General features: G+C 35.2%; 1 protein-coding gene across 3 annotated transcripts in view; it reads right to left on the bottom strand.

The window, feature by feature from the left end:
• Positions 1–23,540, bottom strand: part of LOC148605959 (uncharacterized) — a 63,045-nt gene that overhangs the window by 15,460 nt on the left and 24,045 nt on the right. For all 3 annotated transcript variants that reach the window (XM_088547496.1, XM_088547497.1, XM_088547498.1), the window contains exons 4-5: positions 22,552–22,872; positions 18,288–18,412 (exon numbers count right to left, since the gene is read on the bottom strand). In XM_088547496.1, the coding sequence (XP_088403622.1) occupies positions 18,288–18,412; positions 22,552–22,872 (446 nt within the window). The remainder of the gene's footprint in view (positions 1–18,287; positions 18,413–22,551; positions 22,873–23,540) is intronic.

Genomic DNA, 23,540 nt, shown 5'->3' with positions numbered 1-23,540 from the left:
TGACTCAAAAAGACTTTGGTAGGATTTATCATAAGGATCATTTCAGCAATTGAAAATTTCTATCTATTATAGTTTTCGAAGTATTGGCCAAAAACTGTCAAATAGCCCTTATTTTTCCCCTTTCAATGGCAATAACTCTTACAAGGAGTCGTCTGACAATTTTTATTCCTGAAAACGTTTGTAGTCTTAATAATAACGATCATTTCAGCTATTGCAAGAATTTTGCTAAAGTTAAAGGTTTAAGAAATATATGCGAAAAACAACTGCCTTATCCCCTTATGTTCTATTTTTAGTAACAGAGGCCATGTCTTTGAACAGACAAAAAATCCCCACATGAGTTATATGCAGGATACCCGTAGAAACATTTTGCTTCTAATTGGTCAAGTAGTGTCACAGGAGAAGATTTTTTGAAAGAAATAACATCAATAAAAGACCATCGTTCAAATGCATCCCCCGCCTGCAAAAACGACGTGCAAAAACCCTTTTAATTTTCGAAGTCGAAAGGCCATAACATCCGTAAAAGTCATTCAACCATAGCCAAAGTCGAACTTAATCTGTAACTTCTCATAGTAAAACTACATATAAAATATAAAATGAGTTGGTAAAAGCATTACAGAAAAGAGCGGAAAACTGTAAATTAATTGAAATTGTTTAAGTCCACGGGCCGTAACTTCCGTAAAAAATCTTTCAACTGTATCCAAAGTCGAATTTAATCTGTAACTGTTCATGATAAGGCAACATACCAAAAAACAAATTTATTTGGAAAAAAGCATAACAAAACAAGTGTGTAAACGCGAACGGACGGACTCCCGGCATTTCCATGTCCCATCGCGACAGATCAAAAATCCACACATGAGTTCTATGAAGGATACCCTAAGGAACATCTTGGTTCTAATTGGTCAATTAGGGTCAGAGGATAAGATTTTTTGAAAGAAATAACATCAATAAAAGAACATCGTTCCAATGTATCCCCCCCCGCAAAAACGAAGTGCAAAAAAAACCCCTTTAAATTCACTTAAATTTTCAAAGTCCAAGGGTCGTTACTTCCGTTAAAATCAATTAACCATAACCAAACTTGTTAAAATTTAAAGGCCGTAACTTCCGTAAAAAATCTTTCAACCGTATCCAAAATCGAACTTAATCTGTAACTGTTCATAATAAGGCAACATACCAAAAAAAAATATTTGGAAAAAGCATAACAAAACAAGTATGTACAGTCTCGGGTCATAAGTATTTCCGCACAATGGCGGCCGACGTTATCCGTGCCCGACAGGTTCGTGAACCAAATGCCGATATTGTTGTCATGACCTGTAACAAAGTGAAAATAGATTTGGTTTTTGAAAAGGTTTATTTATAGAGTATTTTCCGGAAATCGAAGGGATGCATAGAGTTGTCTCTCTTTTGTTTACTTGTCGTCTGCAAAAAAATGGCACGGAGAGGAAAAGAGATGAGTGTTGATACGAAAAAATGCATTGTAAAATTAGATGAAGATGGACATAGTGGACGAAAAATCGCTCAGAAGTTGGGTTTGAATCCCTCTACAGTTCAAAAGTTTTTAAAACGTTATCGGATCCGTGAAAATGAAGAAAACAGGACACGAAGTGGTCGACCCAGAAAATGTGACGCCAGGACGGACAGGCAGTTGCTACGGATTGTGAAAACGGAGCGTAGAAAGAACTTAAAGGATGTTACTAACCTTTTGAATGAGAGAACACCAGTTAAGATAAGTGAATCAACTGTTAAGAGGAGGCTTAAGTTTTATGGATTCAAAAAACGAGTTGTGAAGAAGAAAATTGTGATCAATGATGGAAACAGGTTCAAAAGGAGGGCTTGGTGTAGATCAAAGCTTCATATGACTGTGAACACTTACTGGAAGAATATAATTTTCTCTGATGAGACTCAAATATGTATAGGAAAGCATAGCAAAGTTCATATTTGGCGGAGAGACGATGAAAAGTGGTTTAATTCTTGCCTTGGAGAGAAGGGTGACGACACAGCCAGTCCTGTTGTGAGTGTTATGTTTTGGGGATGTGTAACATTTGACGGTGTTAGAACTTTTGTACCAGTGAATGGGACAATTAATTCATAGAAATATACAGACATTCTGGATGAACATCTTTGGCCAGTTGTGGCTAAAACTTTTCCGACAGGGAGGTGGATCTTCCAAGATGACAATGCTACCCCCCACCGATCTAGACACACGATTCGATGGAAGGCAGACAATGATATCGAAGGAATGGTGTGGCCTGCGCAAAGCCCAGATATCAACATTATTGAGAATGTTTGGAGGTACATTAAAATCCGGTTACAGAAGGTGGTGCACAGGATCAAAACGAAGGAGGACTTGATCAGGGAGTCTAAACGTGTGTGGATGGACATTGAACCAGTCTATATAAGGACATTATATAATTCTATTCCAACTAGAATTCGTCGTGTATTGAGAGCCAATGGTGCAATAACAAAATATTAAAGTTAGTATCTCATTTATTTTGTCTTTAAAATGCCCTTTTATTGATTTATTTAGTGGTATAAAGTAAATGACGTTGAATGAAGTCGGCCATATTGCAGAAATACTTTTGACCCGAGACTGTAAAACGCGAACGGACGGACTCCCGGCATTTCCATGTCCCCTCACAACGCGACCCGCGGCACAAAAATAATAAAACACATGTCAATTCCATGCAAGTTTGAAACGCATAGTCCTGTTGAATCAGAACTATTTGCTAAAGTGTCAACAATGTGTCGCATACTGTTCTTGCCAAATCAATTGTAATAATTTACGGAATAATAATAATAATAATAATAATAATAATCATCATCATCATCATCATAGGAAATCCAGTAAGATAATTCCTGTGGGGAAAGACCTAAAAAAACAACTGAAATTAGGAACAACAACCATCTTTTGTATAAGAAGATATGACCTCTAAAATATTAACGAGGGCAAAAGAGTATTATTCGTTTCATTAATGTATAAATGTTAGTACAGACAAAGATTATGATGTGAAACATCCTCACCTGAATCTTGAAGCTATCCTGTTTCCTCCCAAAATACGCATTAACAAAACAATTATCAAAACGGAAAACGTTGCAAACTATTCCGTCTGACCCCTATGTTATATCTTTTAGTAACGGCGGATCTATTCACGACGAATTAAAACTCCCCACAGAATACCCACAGGAACATTCATATAATTTTTTGGTTTCAACGGTTTTGAAAAATTGTTAATGACGAAGGACGATGACGACGACGGAAGCCAAGTGATGGCAATAGCTTACATGGCCTTTGGCCAGGTGAGCTAAAAAATTAGAAAGTCCAAGTGAAAAAATACATGCAGACAAATCAAACGTTTTTTTTTTTATATTATATATACAAACAAAGAAAAACGTTTCACGTTAATTCGTGTAAGTTGCGCCTTATTTTTGCGTAAGTTCCAAGAATAACGCGAAATCATCGCGTAAGTTCGCACAGGTTTCGCTTAAGTACAAAAAAGTATCGAGTTAATTCGCGTAAGTTTTGCATTATTTCGCATTATTACATAAAGGTATCGTGTAAGTTTTAACGCAATTTGTTAATCTAAGAAAATGAGCTCAATAGGCTTCCGTACATTCCTTCAGACGTTTAGGTTCACCACAGGCACGATACCCAGACGCACACTACACGCTCAACACATGCACGGTAAACGAACGCTCCTAGCATGCGTTTATAAACACACGATAGACGAACGCTCATATCGTGCGTTTGTCGTGCGTTTAAACAAACGATGTGTAAACGCACGGTAGATGATACAGGAACGCTAAGATTGGAGACGTGAACTTGTTATCCCTTACCTTAATGGAATGTTGTTTTAGTCTAATTATCAAATGCTGGAGAAACGTGAACACACCAAATAATGCTCAAACCTTTTTGTAGACTGTTTAATCTAATATTAAATGAAGGAACCTTCCCAATAATATATAATGAAAGTTGCTATCCTTGATACATAAAAATGGAATGAAATGGACCCATCAAATTACAGAGAATATCAATAATCTCAAATCTTGGTAAATTATTCAACAAAATTATACATGATATACTTCTGACATTTGTTAGACAAACAATAAAAACCAAACTTGATTTAGACCAAAAGCAACAGCTGACAATATATTCTCAATGAAATCAATAACTGAGCACCACAAATACAAAAAAGTGTTTGCACTATTTGTAGACCTAAAGATAGAGGAGAGAAGTCTTATTCTATTTTTATGTGACTGTGCTTCTTCTCTCTTTAATTACAGTCCTTCTGGTCATGTCATCATGCACTAGAAATTTGAATACCATTGAGAATGAACACCTACGGTAGTTTCTCCTTGTCCAAATTACAGAGAACCACAGCGCCTCGATTGGAAACTTTATTTCAAAACCATAATAGATGTTGTTTAATATTATGCTAAATCGTGGATAAAGAGCGAAAAGGGCCCCAAGAACCAGAAGTCAAGTCCCTGTCAGATTGGATAGGAGCCATCCGATCTTTGGTACGGAATTGCATTGACAATCTTCAGAAATGTGTCAATAACAGACCGTATTCAGTGATTGTGAGGCATTTGAATACCTTTTCTTACTACATGATAAATATGTTATTGATTCTGTGTACAAAGCTTCGAACATTGTATTTGTTTGTAAAGCGCTTTACATCAGTTGCCTTATTAAGGAATTAGGCATTGATAGTCACATCCCAAGTAATGCCACATACAAACGTACTACTTTTGACAAAGATGAAATAATACATAAACACAAGTTCTTCATGTTTCTTTTCAACATCAAAATAAAATGAGAGGACTTGCTTTACTTGTATTGAATTCCAAAACTTCATAAGAATCCATACAAAGAAAGGTATATTGCAGGATCTTCATCTTGCTCCACGAAAGAAATGTCAATTCATCTTTCAACGATATTGTCCGCAGTGAATGATGGAAAGCAAACAAATATTACTTTTAAGATAATTTGATGGCATTTTGATGTTTGCTCATTTAACTTGCTTCTATTGGCTTCAAACATGAATCAACTAAGAGTAAATCCTGAACGTCCTTGTTTTTTTTTTTTTTTTTTTTTTGTTTTTTTTTTTTTTGTATTTTTTATACATATAAACTTACAAAAATGATGTTTTATATTTTAATTTAAGAACATTATTACTCTACACGTTCTCATTTTGTGTTTCCTTCAGAAATACCGCATGTTTGATAAAGCTCGTCATTTCTTTTCATTTTATGACATTTCAAGCCTGTCATCATATAATCATATTCTCGGAATATTAAGGCTTTTGTTCCGTGAACCTCTCGGCATTGCGTTTTGTATTATGTGTTATCGGTCTTTGAGATTTGAACAGCAAGGTGCCGAACTTCATACCTACAAAAATGAAGTCAACTAGGAGCTCTGTTCCAGACAACATAAAACGAAGACGCAAAGTGGTCTTTGTCATACATTCAGCATTCTTAGGTAAGTAAACATCTGGGTTATATATACACTGCATAATCGATGTACATAAACAATATGTTTCATTTATGTACAAACCTTATGTTATTTCTTTTCATATTTTATCAAGTATATATACATTGAATGTCTCATTGAAATAGAATGGCGAACGCCGCGAAGCGTTGTGCGCTCTACAATTATTACATTAACTATCTAAATTTCCCTTAAGGTTCCCCAATATACTACCGAAAAAAAGTCATGCCTCGAAAGTAACAAAATTTTTAATGAGATCTTAGTTCTTGTGTACAATTAAAGTGACCAGCTTTTTGTTTGAATCTTGCTGATTGTGTACAAGATGATTAAACATCTTGGCGATTGTTTACAAGATGACTGACAAACTTATTGTTAAATTATTGGTGCTTGTGAACAAGATGAGTGACAATTTATGTTTGACATTTACGCGCTTGTTAACAAGATGAGTGACCTACTTATTGTTGAGATTTTAAGACCGAAAATGAAATCGTAGAAACGGTTAAAACATACTGTTATCTTGCATTACAATACATTATACTGGTAATTTAAATCTAGTCAAAACTATTTTCGTGGAAAAAGACAGAAAACCCTTGTATAAGATTAAAAAAGGTGTGTCATTAGACAACCTTTGCAACTTGTTAGAAAACTACTTGACATCCTAGTAACGCCATTTCATATGGACATGAGGTTTTGGGAGCTCATAGAAAATGTCCCATTGGTTCAGATCCTCATATATATTTAAATTTAGAATTTATGAATAAATTTTGTTTGTCCACAATAAGCAACAAATATTGCTTGCTTGACCGAAACTAATATAAAGCCCCCTACACCTACAGATACAATTGAAGACTATTAAATTTCTTAATCAAAACGAGAACAAGAACACATTGATTCTCTGTTAGAGTGGGTAAAGTCTGTGAGATAAACAAAGACCGAGATCTCAACAAAAAGAATTTTCACATCACTTGTACAAAAGTACAAAAATCTCAATAAAATTGGTCACCCATGACTTATTTTTCAATGAGATAAACAATGTATATACAAGGGTTATTATGAAAAGGAATTAGGTATATGTGAAATCAGGAGACACGATAAATGGCCCTGATGTAATTAAGTAGACAGGTACACCGATAATGCAGTGCACATTAATGTACTGTCAATGTATATCTCGACGTTTTCAAGAAAGAAGCACTTTTCGCTAATTTCCTCAAAATTTTATTCCTCAATGAAAAGTGTATGATAGAGTATTTGAAAGGCAAAATATCAGTAATCTGTTAGACATTTTGTCTGATATTATGGACAAAAAACTAGTGAGGAATTCTCCTTGACCAATATAACCAAAATGTTGGCACTAACATACCTACAAATGCTGAATATTGCAAAAACCCATTGTGTTTTTGTTGGTTTTATAACGTTTCTTCTTGTCGGGATCTAGTGGAATCGAAGAAATTATTGACAGAGCTCCTGGTCGACTACATTTTGTCGCTACGAATTCCGGGCCTAAGTTATGTTTAAATTACAAAGGCCGATTACTCTTGTACGCTGGTACCCGACAAGCGTCTATGATACAAAAGTGAGTAGACAGTCGGTGCCAGCATATACCTCATGACGCATAAAGTAATTCCGAAACGTTGACGAAAAAAAAAACAATGATTCCGGTGATTTGAAATGATATAGAATAAAAAAATGAGGAGCAAAATAAAGCAAATTATACAAAAAGCAGAACACAAGAACAACATAACGTTTACGAAATCGTAATTAATTCAATAATAATAATAAAAAAAACATTAAGAGACATATACGTTCTTTAAAGTGTAGTTGAATTATGTTTAAAGCTATTAGAAACAAGTTAAATGTGTGCATTTCAAAATGCTTTCTTATTATCTTAATTAATATTTCAAGTTAAAAGTGCTTCGATGTTTAGACATGTGTGTCTGAATGTTAAGCTGTGATTTTTGTATAATACAATAACACTTACCAAATTGAATATGAAACATGTTTAACATATAAACGTGTTTAAATTCAATCTAAGACGTTGTTTAGATTTCTAATATATTCCTAAACACGTTCAGCATTAAACATGGTTTGAATTTCTAAATGTTGTTTTTAGAGTAACATGTCTGCTTATTTGCATTTGAAAACGATGATTAAAATACAATAAAAATACCGAATCCTAAGGGAAATATATATTTTTCAAGATATATGTATATTTGCGTGCAGGAATTAATTTCTTATGCAGACCGAAACTGAAAAGTTATGATTAATACGGACGACTGAGACTTGTTATCAATACTTACATACACTATTCTTTAAGGTTCGGCTAAAGGAAAACAAACCAAAAACTGAAAGTTCAATATTTTATAAGTGTATGCCATAATAACATCATATCATATACCAAAATGTTCCTCCCATTCTAAGCCATTTAAAAACATTTTTCCATTACTGTAATCCTTGAATCTTGCATATAAAGGTGCCAGACTGCCATTAAATACACATCTGTTGTAATTCCATATTTATCTATAAAAAGTAAACAAATATTTATCAAACATGTATCTAGTGCAAGTTACCCTATTTAACGGATTCTAAATCTTAAAACTATACTTAATTGTAACAAGTAAATTACTCAAAATGAATTTAAATGGAAACCATTTATATTGGGACTTCTTTTAATTCTATTTATTTCTACTTTCACTTTCTAATATGGAAGGCCATTTGGATCTAATTCAATGTGTTAGGTTTATATAATAGAAATTAAATTAACCAATTAAAGCAACTACTACAATGTTTTAAAAAAACATGATAGAGCTTTGCAAGTTAAAAAAAGTTTGCTGAAATGATAAAGGACATGTACATGTGAAAAATAAACACATTACCTTAAACAAATTTCTTTTTGCAACCCTTAAAATAAGGACAATGTTGTTGATTTGATTTACAGACTTTTCAGGGTAAATAAGGAATTGGGATTTCAGGTTAATATTGGAAAATTTTTCATTCAATATGCCATTTTGGGAGCAGAATAAAGGGGTTAAAGGGGTTCAAAATTTTGAAACAAACTGTAAATTTTGTACAATTGGCCCCTGATAAATGGTTGAATCAAATAAACTTGGTGAGCATGATAACATTTATCCCATGACCACACATTTTCACTCACATTCAATTCTAACACCCAAAGTAAAGTCGACCCTCCTTTTATGCTCAACTGTTGAATCAATTCTATTAAAGTTGTATTGCTGCCAACTACTTAACACATTTGAAGGTAAACTCAAATAAAATGCTTTGCAGGGTGCAGTTTGATGTGACTGCAGAGGTTGAACCCTGAACATTTGGGGCAAGTATGGACACGCCATTTAAACTTGACACAGCTACAAAATTTGATTACGATTAGATATTTGACACAGGATAAAAGTTTGACCAGAACCAATTTGGTCACATTTTTGCCATTATTAACAAAATGGTTCCAGTAAAAACCTGTAAAAATCAATCCCAAATTCCTGTGGAAAAATGGCACCTTGTGGTACAATTTCAGAGTGATCCACTTCTTTCCACTAAAGTTATTGTCCAGAAATCATAATTTGTTTTTCATGGCCCGTTTGTGACCCCTTATTCTTACTTAACTCAAATCACAACCACAAAAATCAATCCCAGTCTTTTTTCGTGGTATGGCACCTTATATGAGATCCGTTCACTTTTATTCAAGTTACTATAAAGACATATGAGAAACATGCTTATTTCAGGCCCCTAATTCCTACAAGATTCAAGTCTTAACTCCGAAAGTCAATTCCACTCTTCCTTTGGTGGTACATTGTACACCTTGAAATACAATGTCAAAGAGATTCATTCCTAATAGTCAAGATATTGTTTGGTCATCACGAAAATGTATGTTTCTGGTCCCTAATATCTTCATATCTTTATCCCAAAAAATCAATCCAAGTCTGACCATTGTATAGAATATTAAACAATATCATAGACATTGTACTGGAGTTCTGAAGTTGAATTCTATGCTTTTTATGCCTCTTTTAGGCCCCTTCTTCGAAAACGGTTGGGCTATAAACCCCAATATCAATACGAACCTCCCTTTTGGAGTTTTTTAATGACAACAGCCTCATACCAATATATGACCGAAATTAAAGGTTTCCACACTTTTTAAACGCTTGTAGATATTGAGCTAATTTTTGGTTTGTGAGTCTACCCTGATGAGTTACAGATCAAGTATAGATTTCGTTCCGCTTCACTTTTTTTCGTCAGAGTTATGGCCCTTGAATCTACCGAAATTGAAGTTTTCCACACTTTTTTTCTAAACGCTTGCAGATATTGAGCTGATTTTTGTTAAGTGAGTCTATCTTGATGAGATGACCATCGTGTTTACATTTCATTCCGCTTTTCGGATTTTTTCCAAAGTTACCACCTTTCAGTTTTACTCACTATACCAAAATTTCAGTTTTACATGCTCTTTTCTAAAGAAAACCTGTTAATATTCTCTTAATGTGACAAAATGTTAATATAACAAAAGATTGGATAATTATTCATTTAGATTGTTATTGAATTTGAAATCCAATTTGTCCAATTATCCGCGCATAAAACTTTGCAAATATGTATCTGTTAAATGGATTTTAACATCTTTCTTGTCTTTCCATATCTCTTCTTCTGTTCAAACTCAATGTCATTTCTTTAGTTTGTCATTTATACTTGATGGTCAGCGATATTAACAGCCAATCATAATTTAGTTTTAAATATTATTTATTTATTCATAACATTTACTCCATTATAAATGGGTGTGAGTCCCTATTACTTTTACGTTGTACAAATGTATTTTTGTTGACGGGCCCAATTGGTACTTTGAAAATTCTCGAAGTATCAAGTATAATTAAGTAGCCGACCACGAAGTGGCGGTGACTTATTGTTTTTACTGTGTTTCTCATTATTAAGTCATTATTAAGTCTGTGTTTCTCATTATATTGTTTTTGCACCGTTTTTTTTCTGTATTATTATCATTTTTCTTACCGGTGAACTTGTCCGCGCGTTTTCTCGGAAAATAACAGGGATTGAAACGAAACTTGCCGAGAAGTTGATCCTCATCCCACAGATGTGCACGCCAAAAAAAAAAACACCATTTTTGTGATTTTTCAGATGTTATTTTTTTCATTATGTAGGAAAAATGACTTGAGATATCTTCACCAAACTTAAGAACTATATAAAACTATCTAACTGTGATTGAATGCCTAATTCATATTTTTTAGTTGGTCGCCAATTTAAAATGGCCACCATTCAAAGTAAGGTACCCTCATAGAAAATTATGTAAATGTCATTAGAATTTTAGGAAACTTAATATTTAGGCTTAAAATTGAATTCAACTACTTTGGAAAGTTAACCCATATTCACTTCACAAACAAATTATAATAATAAAAGGAGGGGTGCTTCAGTCGAACAGGGGTATTGGTCATGATATAGGACATTGCGCCATCTCAAAAATCTTCGTGGCTATCAACTTGAAAATTGGTGTGGTGGTAGAGTTTGGTGATCTGTATAATATTATCCAAAAAAAGTGAATTGGTATTTCATGTGTTGCCATGGTAACGAAACAAATTAATTTCTAGGTTCTCCTAACCGTCCCGATTAATAATTTTGGGCTCAATTTGCAATTGGAACTACCTGTCGGCCGCCATTTATAAAATGGCCGCCACTGCGGTCGAAAATTCAAAGTTATAGTTTTTGCTCCGTTTCTTCTTCTTCGTCTTCTTCTTATAATTATTATAATTATTATTATTATTATTATTATTATTATTATTATTATGCCACAGACGAATGTTTGGGCGACATGTTGCTATTGTACTGTTTATTATTATTATTATTATTATTATCGTTATTATATTTCTTCCAATGATTTTAGTCCGGAGTTTTTAGAGAGCATCAATGAAGGAAATAAATTGAAACCAGGGATGGAGGTAGATGGTAATGAGAAGGGGTGCACCAGAACTTTTGCCGAAAAGAAAATGGCTACCGTTTCCATGGAAACGTGAAAAGTTCATAATCTAGGACATTGCAATATATCGGAAACCTAGGTTACTAGAAATTTGAAATTTGGAATGGTGGTAGAACTTAATGTGCCTAATAAAATTAAGCAAAAGATGTGAATCGATATGTTGTCAGTTACCCTGGCAACGAAAAATGTGAAAATTTTATGGATAACAAAATCCACTTTTTTCTCACACTTACAACTTTTTTTATTTATTAGGCAATTTTAATGAAACTGTGTTGTATGCTGCGCGTCATTAATATCTCGAAATTTGCATAAAAAATATTCGCCGATATGCCACCATTTTCAAAATGGCTACCAAAGTTCATAATCTAGGATATGTCAATATCTCGGAAACCTAGGTGGCTTGAAACTTGAAATTTGGTATGACGATACAGTAAAAAGAGCCTAATAAAATAAAGCAAAAAAAGTGAATCGATATGTTGTCTGTTGTCATGGCAACAAAAAACTGAAAATTTGATGATTAAACAAAAATTCTAACGAAAAGTCTCCATTTTCAAAATGGCTGCCTTAGGTCACAATCCGGGATATTGCATTATCTCAACAACATGAATAGCAACAAATTGGAAAATAGGTCTGTCAAATGAGTTGAATAGGCATAATAATACAATATTAAAAAGTGGAAACTTAAACGGTTGCCGGGGGCGACATTCGCCATTGCTCGCAAGGGCAATTCCAGTTATTATTAAGTCGCCGACCACGAAGTGGCGGAGCTTTATTGCATTTACTATGTTTCTTATTAAGTCGTCGACCATGAAGTGGCGGAAACTTATCGCTTTAACTGCGTTTTTTAATATTATAAGGTCGCAAAAACGAAGTTTTGCGTCTTACTGTTTTTGCTCCGTTTCTTCTTATTATTGTTATTATGCTTCTTCTGCACGTAAAGATATGCCAATTTCTCGGAGACAGTCTATTCGATTCATATCAAACTTTGCTAAAAAATCCAGCAAGCTGAGGGGGTGTGTAAGCCACTTCCGGAATTTCAAAATGGCTGCCGATTTCAAAATGGCCAGATTTTATCTTAAAGCCGCCATTTCTTTTCAATATGGCCACCGAAATGGGCAAAATTTAAACTTTGTTGGATTTCAATGAAAATTGAAATCTAAGGCAAAGATTGCATTCTAAATTCAATGGCGGCTTCAGAATGTGACTAAATCCGACCATTTGCAGGTTTTGACGACCTTTGCTTGAAAACACAGTATTACTTGCTATTATTTTAATTCTCCTGTCACAAAATATATTGTTTTCTCCGCACGTTTTCTCAACAACGCTTCATCTGATTGAGATGAAACTTCACAGGAAGTTAGAACTACTCTTCGAAGGATGCAGAACTCCAAATTATTTTTTTCAGCTACCGCCATTTTTTTTCAAAATGGCCACCAAAATGAACATCGAATATCTCGAAAACTGCTGATCAGAATTTGACTAACTTGGCTAGCACTCCACAGTATTGTAGAACTGCCTAATTTTGGTCTTGTAATCTGATGCTTTGTAACATTTATCACTTTAAAAAATTGTCAAGCGTCAGGTTTAAAAATATCAAATTTCCCGCAAAATATCTGAAATTTTTATTTCAATCCATGAAACTGTTCAAACTTTTCCCTTCAAAAACCCCTTCCTCCTATGGGCATCGTCGGTTAGATTTTGAGCTATTTCACTTTGTAATCCACTTATTAAATTTACCATGGTAAAAAACTGACTTACTTTCACTTTCACGATGAAGTCAAATTGTCATTGAAAAAAAGCCCCTTCAACAATGAAAATATATAAAACATTGCAAAATACTTTTAAAAGTCCCCTTTTTCAGAAAATGTTTTATCAACAATAGATTCTTCATTTTTAATCACTAAAGCAACCACCGGTTTCCATTTATGTCATTTTTCATCCCTAGCCAAAAGTGCGTAACTAAACTAAACTCTGGAGTGCTGGCTTGGTGTATATATTAAGCTCAATAGTACAAACAAAATTACCACTCAAAAATTGTCGTGCCATTTTCAAAATGGCTGCCAACACGGTCGAAAATTGAAATTTATCGGATTTCGATGAAAATTAATATCTAGGTTTTCTGAGCAATCCAAATTAATAATTTGTGGCTCAATTCGCAATTGGACTTACGTATCGGCTGTCATTTTCAAAATGGCTGCCACTGCAGTAAAATTTAAATTTGTCCGATTTTGAAGAAAATTGACATCTCCGGTTGTTTAGCCGTCCCGATTAATAGATTGTGGCTAAATCGGCAATTTGAGCTACGGATCAGCTGCTATTTTCAAAAATTCGCCGCCACTGCGGTCGAAAATTCAAAGTTTTCCGGTTTGGTTGAAAATTGATATCCACGTTCTTTACTCTGCCTCGATTAATAATTCGTAGTTCAGATGATGATATCTTTCTCAAAAGACAGATCAGGAAATGGGAGGCGACTTCCACACTTTTCGTGGAAATGGAAATTTTAATTATTATTTTAATTGTCCTGTCATAAAAATTCATTGATTTGTCCGCAAGTTTTCTCAAAAACGCCTAATCTGATTAAGATGAAACTTCACAGGAAGTTAGAAATACCTATTAAAAGATGCAGAACGCCAATATTTTTATTCCAGTTGCCGCCATTTCTTCTAAATGGCCGCCAGACTGGACATACCCATTTTTTACACCGGATAATAGAACGTCACATATCTCGAAAACTGCTCATTAGAATTTGACGAAACTTGGTGTACATAGTAAGCTCAATAGTCCAAAAAAAATCTCGAAAAAAAAATTGCGTGCGTCTCGGCCGCCATTTTCAAAATGGCCGCCACCGCGATAAAAAATTCAAAGTTGTTCGATTTCGATGAAATTTGATATCCAGATTCCCTATGCTGCCTTGATAAATTATAAGCAGTTTCATTGACGAAATGTTTCTAAAAAGACTGACCAGGAAACGGGAGGCAACTTCTATACGTTTCGTGGAAACGTAAATTTTAATTCTTGTATATCATTTAAATCATATCATAGTACGAGTTGTCTAACAACAGTCTGTTTGTTCGTGGGACACGATTTCCCATATTTTTTCTAAAAATAAGGAAAATAAAAATATATTTCCTTTACTATTCCACTGTTGCTGTTGTGAAGAACCTAACCCGCCTCGGTAAAATATAACTCTGATTATAAAATCAAAATCGAAGTATAGCTTTTCTAAGATATGAAAGACAATCATTTTCTTGTTTGGAATTTGCAGTGTCGTCTGAATTGTGTTTACGTCACATGTGTAAAATATTCCCACCATCCGTGGAGAACTGTAATATTTCTGGTATCTGTGCAGATTGATCGGACAGGTCAAAACTGAAATGGATGCCCTTAAGGGATAAAAAATGTAAAGTATTGCGAAGTGCTACAAAGTTATTGACCATTTTGAGAGCGAGGGAAAAGGGAGTGTACTCATGGGGTTGGAACTTTTGGAAAAAAAATTTCAAGTTATTCATTTATTGAAAAGAAAACTCCCCCATTAACAAGACATATTTTCAAATAGAAACATAGATTTTGCTTGCTGCTTAAATATGAATAAAAATATTGCACTTGCCAGCAAAATTTTCATCTTGGCTGACAACTCCATTCTTGGTAATGTCATTATTTTTACGAGTCTTACAGACAGTACATGTATGCTAAAGTTGATTTATTCTATAATTAAAAAAATAAACACTTTAATGGATCCCCTAAACAGGAGTTTTAGCCAAATTTGTGGTATTTTGTACTAAAGACATGACAACATGTAAGAAAATGCCCTCCATACATTATATGTCCATACGACAAACATCACAGAGAATCATAAAAAAATACTTTTTAATCGTTAAATAGTAACATTATATACATATTTACGACTGAAATCTTAACAGTTAAATTTTACAAATTGTTTAAATGAAGTAAATTATTTGCCCCAAAAGCGTGGTAAATATTGCTGATGATGGGGCATGAAACCATTTGAACATTTAAATGATCGAGAATTGTTGAATTTTCGCATCTGATTGCGTTGGCAACCTGACGAAAAGTTTAAATCAAAGTCAATTGTAAATAAAAAGTAGATGAATACCCTTATATACTCACCGATTTTCAATGATCAAACATTTTGTCTCTGTGTTTACATCCTTGGCGTCACCGAATAACAGCTCACACGTAACCGGATGTCATTCGTCGTAAAAAAAACGACAGCGAAACAATGTAGTATAAGTACACGTGACAGTAAATAAGATGAATATTTTTCCCCAATTAGAAGAGTTATCTTATCTTCATTGTAAAATTAAAAATAGTTAACAATACATTTTAGAGCGGATTGATACATCAATCTACTTTCTATTTGGACAGATCTAGTTGTGCAGGATGCAAACAGCAGCTTCTGATAAAAACTATTACAAATGATTTTAGTTACAGTTATGCAAAATTATTTTTTGGGTGAAATTTTGTCGGCACTGACCAGATCGGTTCAGTATCACCCGAGATTTCAGATTGGTTTTTACAATGCCCACCAAGATTTTAAATGATTGATTGATTGATTGTTGGGGTTTAACGTCCGAGCAGCAATATTTCAACTATATTCAGACGATGAAATGGATGATACAATGAACAGGAAATGATGATGAAATGAAAAAAAGGGATGGGACACAAGGATAATAGGGTCGACAAATTTTGATTGCCACTAGAAAAAGGGAGGGATGGGCAAGGGCGGGCAACCTAGCCTCCTGTGGCGGAGCCCCATGGTTCCTACCCCGGGAGAATACCACAGTAGGGTTATTTAACGTGCGAGATACGTGACATCTTTCCCAACACGGTGCACCACTATGGTTTGCAGTCAGGTTTTCTGTATTATAGCCTGATAACTCCAGCATATAACACACCAGAGGTACCCCATTCCACCACCTGGGGCACACAACCCAGTTGTTCTGTGAGCAGAGCGCCCTAGCCGCCCCCGGCTAAGGTTCTGAGCACTTTTTAGTCGCCTTTTACGACAAGCTTAGCGCTGCTGCAGGCCTATTCTTTTGACACCCGGACCTGCACGGGTCCCAAGAATTTAAAAATGGCGGCTTCTGCCATGTTGACTTGAAAGTGAAAGTAACCATGAAAGGCGTGAAATACAGAAATTCGTTACATGTAAAGGATTACCTGTACTAGATAAGGGTCTAATGAGTAACTGGTAACGATTTTGTATCATTTAAATGCGTACTGTAGTGACCCTACTTTTTTTAAATTCTCAAAATAACTCGTACTGTAGTGACCCTACTTTTTTTTAAATTCTCAAAATAACTACATTTTTTCCCATAATTACACTATTTTTGATAAGTGGCACATCAACATAACATTAAAAATATGAAGATAGTAACAAAATTAACTTCTTGGCCATGTTTCAAGACTTTTTATGGTGTAATAACGAAGAAATTAACAACTGACACTTTCGTTTCGTGGAACCTTAACTTTCATTCAAAAACGAGGACACAAAATTAAGAATACAGATATCTCAGTGAGGTAAATGTTGTCCAATAGCCCTATCACACTACACATTTTAGGCCAACGTGCGGCGAAATTGGTATAAAATATCATATACACTGGCACACTCTGTTGAATTTAAAGACATTTTCTTGTTGAACGCATTCATAATATCAAACTTACGATCCGCTGTACAACACACGAAACATGTTCAAAACGTATAGCGCTTTTAAAGCGTGTAATGTTAAGCGTATGCCAACGAGTCTAAAGCTAGCGTTATTTTAGTACTTACCGTCTGTCGAACATACACGGAGCGCATGCACAGCGTTTTTTCTAACATAAACGGAGCCCATGTACAGCATTATCTATCATAAACTAAGCACATGCACAGCATTTGTCTAACAAATGTTGAATGCATGTATAGCATTATTTTATCCATAACTAAGAACACACTGAGCGAATGTACAACATGCGTCCAATATACAGTAATACTGCGTGCATGAGCGGATTACATACAATGAATGGTAGTATAGCATTTGTCAAACATACAATTATCACATGCATGGCTAACATACACTGAATACATGGATGGTGTTCGTTTAACATACACTGAGCGCATGCACCACAAAAGTCTAACATTCAATGAGCGCATGCAAAGCCAGCGTCCACCACACAATGAACGCATGCGCAGCGCTTGTTTACACTAAGCACAACCACACTGTTCGTCTAACATTCAATGAACGCATGCACAGCGATCGTCAGCCATACAATGAACACATGTGCAGCGTTCGTCTATCAAACATTGAATGCATACATAGAGTGCCAGACTGAATATTGACGATCTGTCGTCATATCAGTTTTGTCAAGTCATCAACAAGTTGCTTGGGAAAATCACTTTGTTTTCCGTTCGTACTTGCGTCCGCCCAGAATTGCACTTTGTGGCCTAAATATAAGATCCCCCTTTTCACAAATTTCTTGTAAACTTTGGTGATTGGTTTGTTCCAATAATTATCACTAAAATTTGTAAACACCCAACATATAAAATCTAATTTCGGCTAGGTATGACAGGCTTACCCTTTTGAAGCATCTGATATCACTCCTAGATTGCGAGTGCTACATTTATGTATCTGATGTCTTGTTTATCATATCTTCTGATTCGATATGCAGTTAGATTGTATTATGTTACCTTAAATATGTTTGTTTTTATTGCGCACGTAAGCTTTCTTCCCTTTTTACACGTTAAGGCCATGTTCTTGAATTATCTTGTCTCTGAATTGTCCATCTATTTTGCTAACTTAAAACAATTTAAGTGTCACTTACTGTATTTGAAAGCAGCATAAAACATATTGGAGATGGGTAAACCATTGGAATATAAATCGACACGTCTATCATCCCGTCAACTGGTGACCCAATAGAAACTTCCGTATCATTTTCACGTGGTTTGTCTGTAAATAAATCAAATTCCTTGACCGTGCACATGATTGCGTCAACAACTTTTTATACGCTAAATGATAAAAACATTTTTTTCTATAATGATATATATCTAAATATGGTAAAATTTACATTGAATATTTCGGATAACCGAAATACTTCTTCAGCTTGTCTACCCCGGACTTGGCTTTATACGAGCAACTCGGCGGATGTTTCTTAATAAGCAGAGGACGCTTACCCTACCTGTGTACCTGGTCCATGCTCCCATTTTTCAGAGTCCGAGTTGCTCATTTGCTTTTGTAACTTTGTATGTATGATTTTAGTACTTCATGTTTTTTGTTGTTTATATCTGTTTTCCATGTCTGGTCTTTGTCCCTGGATTACATTCTTTTGATTACCACTATAATTTTGGTTCTCTTGATTATTCTTTCAGCATAAAACTAATAAAGTTTAAGATCAAAACGTAGATTCAGAAGCTGAATCACGCACACTGTGGGTGATAGTACCTTATCAAAGGCACAAATAAGCAAATGATAAGAAATCTGAAAGAAAGGGGCCGGTGTTTTTATCAAAACCTAGAAAAGACGTTGTCTGTAATGTTTTCATCGAAAAGCTTTCCCGAGGCATTCTTTTACATTTTGACCTATTTTTATTATGTTCTATGATCGTAACAACAGTGTTGTGGAGATCTTCCTGGGTGTGTGTGGTAGATTTCAGATGGCGACTTAAGAGGAAGGTCTGGTTTCATATTCCTATACTTCACCCATTGCATCCAAAATTGTCAATTATAAAAGGTTATTGCAGAACCTCGAGATTGAGGACTTCAAGGCTAAACCACCTGACTGTTCTTGCAAAATCTCTCCATTCAAATATGGTCCTTCTGGTCACGTCGTTACGGGAGATTTCACCATTATCGAAAACGAATCTCTGCGTAATATCCTTTCTAAAGGTCCCAAGTACCGTGAACCACGTTCCATAAATTGGAATTATAACTTTAAAGTTCTTACGGATGCCGTCGAGGACTATGCAAGAAAATGGATAAAACGAGAACAAGAAGACATTGATTCTCTGTCAGAGTGGTTAACGGCCGTGAGGTCTTTCATTTTGAAACGAATGAAAGTTTTAAGTAGGTCAATGAGTGCCAAGGCTACATCAGTTTTCAAAGACCCCGATGTAGCAAAAACATTGTCCACTATACATGACAAATATGTTGTCGTACCATCAGAAAAAGCCCAAAACAACATTGTTTTTGTCTGCAAAACGTTCTGCATCCAATGTTTATTATCAGAGGTAGGCATAGAAAATAATAGTAGTGATAAGACCTATACTGCTACCACTCTCTCCAAAGAAGAGATTGTGGAAAACCATAAATCTGTGCTATCCTCTTTTGGTCTCTCTACCAAGGACGATGATTGTGATTTAGCGTCAATGTACTGAATTCCTAAACTCAACAAGAATCCATACAAACAACGTTTCATATACTGGATCTGCAAAATGTACCACCAAACCTCTTTCAAAACTTTTAACTTCTATACTCATAACTGTCAAAGAGGGTCTGCAGTCCTACAACAACACTTGTTACTCCCGTAGTGGTATTAATTCAATGTGGATCCTGAAAAATTCGAAAGATCTTTTGGAAAAAATCAGTTCAAGACTATTATCTGAATATAATAGCATTAAAACCTATGATTTTTAACACTGTATAATTCTATTCCCCATATTCAGTTAATATCCCGACTTAAAAACATTATACATCGTTGTTTTTTTCCAAGAGATTCCTCATATTTGCAAGAAATAATTCCCAATCATCTTCCAAATATACATAGGAAGATGTTTACAAAATGCTGGAATTTTTAATTGACAACATATTTGTCCAATGTGGTGGACGTGTTTTTCAACAAACGGTCGGCATTCCAATGGGAACAGATTGTGCTCCTTTACTAGCTGATCTACTCCTTCACTCTTCTGCGGCTGACTTTATAGCTGATCTGATCAGAAAGAAAGAATATCGTTTGGCTAGAACCTTCAATCTCAGTTTCCGCTATACAGATGACGTATTATCTTTAAACAATCCTAATTTCGGGGATTTGATACATCGCATCTACCGAAAAGAACTTGAGACAAAAGATATTACAGACACTGTGACGTCATCCTCATACCTTGACCTACACTTAGAAATCGATGGTAAAAGAAAACTATTGACCAAATTTTACGAAAAACGTGATGACTTTCCTTTCATCTGTGGCAACATCCCTTCGGCACCTGCGTATGGATTGTTCATATCACAACTCATACGTTATGCCAGAGCTTGCCAAAACTATGCAGACATTTTGTATGGCGATAGAACTCTAACAAATAGGCTTCTGGAACAGAGGTATGTTGCTACAAGATTGAAGTCACCACTACAGAAGTTTTATGGTCGTCATCATGAACTCGTGGATCGTTATGGTGTATCCATCTGCACCATGGAAACTGATTTATTCAACGTGTCATAGTTTTCCTTTCCTCGTTTGTCTACCTAGGACTTGACTTTTTATGAGCAACTCGGCGGGTGTTTCTAGGAAAACAGAGGACGCTTACCCTACCGGTGCACCTGGTCCATGCTCCCAGTTTTTCGTGGAGTCCGAATTGCTCATTTGCTTTTGTTACTTTGTATGTATGATTTTAGTTGCTTTATGTTCTTTGTTGTTTATGTCTCTTTTCCATGTCTGGTCTTTGTCCCTGGATTACATTCTTTTGGTTACCGCTATTACCTTGGCTCCCTTGATTACTCTTACATTTGTAGTCACTGCGATGACCGTTCATTCGCCTGTGAAAGGTTGTTCTAGATCTTTTTTCGCATACCACATCAACACTGGAGATGGTATATGGTGTATTCGGTTTTGCAAGTCAGGTCGCAAAACCGTGGCAAATTTCTTTCCAGTGCAGTAGCCTTTTTGTTGTGCAGTATTTGGGTACAGGTCTTAAATGTTTTATCTCATATGGTCGACACTGACCTGTCGTATTTTTTTGGGGGGAAAGGGGGGGCGGCGAGATGAAATCTCTGCACATACTAGGGCATCTTTTAGACTCCTATGTCTACGGCATGCCAGGACCGGGCCCCAGTAAAGAGCTCGTAGATGTTTTTGAATTGCTTCCCAATACAAACGAAGTAGCTGCGAGAGTTTTCCAAAGGCTGGATGGTAATTATATAAGTAACCACAAAAGGAACCCTTTTTTTCTTTTTCTTTTGATTTGTACACGGGACGATCATTACGGATGATGTGGTTAGCACATTCACTTCCCTTATCTACATCTATTGATTTGTAGCCACACGATAACAAATGACCACGGAATTCATTTAGACGTTTGTTGGTTGTATCAGATTGATGTTTGTCAGATGAGCAAATGCACTGAATTCTGAATTCGAAGTGCCTGGCTGTATTGTATTTTTTAGTACAATGTTTTGGGTGACAACTATTGGAAGACAAGAATGGGTGACTATCAGTTGGTTTGCTGTGAAGATCCCTTGACATTTCACTAATCTAAATATTAGTGAAATGTCCAAATTTGACAGTTCTAACATCCTTGGGAATTCCCAACGATGTTAGAACTAACAAATTGGCGAGCAATTGTTTGGTCGTTCTTTCCGTGGGACTCGAACTTGTACCGCTGTGACATCTATAGCAAAACCGCATAGGATTTATCTAGAACTGTACCCTAGTACCCGATGCTTACATTGTCTCACAGTATCAATCCGATGGAGCAGTGTAGGATTAGAGTCGTCACATTTTGAAAAGTTGTATAATATTGATTTGTTTTGACATGTATCGTTACTTTGATCCTCTATCTCAAATAGTAACACCTAAATGAACTGTCCCGTACTAACAGAATAGAAGAATTTTGAAAATTTGTAAATAACGACAGATGAAGACGACGACGACAGACGCCAATAGATGGCAATGACAAACTTCGTCTTTTGCAAGGTGAGCTGAAATAGAAGAATAATAAATACAAGCCAAAATTTGAATGTATGCCCCTGTAGAAGATTTTGTTTTTTTTTTTCACTGAGAACATAGTACAAGTATAGCTTGAAGAATCCTAAGCGTAAAGGTTTTAACTTGTCAGTATCATGAATGTTGCGACAAACAAATAGGCAAACAAGAATACTTACACACAAACGATTCGTCGTTAATATAAAGCCCTTTTCTGTAGTTTTTAATTCCATAGAGGCATGTGTAATCGCAATTGCCGTCCACAATATCGAATTTCTTTATCATAAGTATATAGGAGCATTTATCGACGTTGTTCATTATTTCATACTTCTCATGATTACTACACTTTTCATTATGACACAGCGGTTTATATTTTGTACCGCCAATCCATTGGCGAATATATTTCTGACAGCCTCCAGATTCGCCCTTTATCGAACAATCCAGATAAACAGTTTTTCCTAGTTCCGAAGGTATGTCTTTGAGGTTCCATGCAACATTTACTGTAGAAAAAAACGTTATGTATTATTATATATACGAGGTACCACTAAATAAAGACAACAGACGCATTATCAGTACAATCATATGACTAAAATGTGAAAGTTGCAATCAAAGGATAATAAAGTGTTGTTAGCTTTTTTTTTATTTCATAAAGTATTAAAATCCCAAACAGGTATAACAAAATAACGAACATGATAATAATAAATGATCTAATAACAAGGACAAGAATATCCTGAAAATGGAATTAGCCACTATGGTCCTAACCTCGTACAGGAATTATTGTGAACTTGGAGGTCAATGCACGTCAGCTTTTATGGTAACCTGACGATCCCGTGTAAGTTTGTTTTGTGCACACAAAAAGTCAAAAATGGCAATATATGGCTTGCTGTTTCGACGAGATATTTTTAGATTTACATATGGTCACGTCACATGCAGAATTGTTTCAGATTCACAGACACACATCTATACCGGATTCGACATCTCTACTATTATTTGTTTTACAAAAAGGCGCGGCATCAATGTCTTAGTTATGTGATTAACTATTCGGAAGGCTTTTCCAAGTCAAATTATTCAACATTACAAATATTTACAGGAAATAATAATACGGAGACGATTCTGACTTGTACATTGTACATCTGGGTTAAAAGATGACATTTCCACGAAGACTTAA

The sequence above is a fragment of the Perna viridis genome, chromosome 10 (genome assembly GCF_037379345.1).
Source record: "Perna viridis isolate PV_CMFRI_1.1 ecotype Kerala chromosome 10, ASM3737934v1, whole genome shotgun sequence".
Taxonomy (NCBI): Eukaryota; Metazoa; Mollusca; class Bivalvia; order Mytilida; family Mytilidae; genus Perna; species Perna viridis.
The sequence above is the reverse complement of the archived record's forward strand: the minus strand, read 5'-3'. Positions and strand labels throughout refer to the sequence as shown.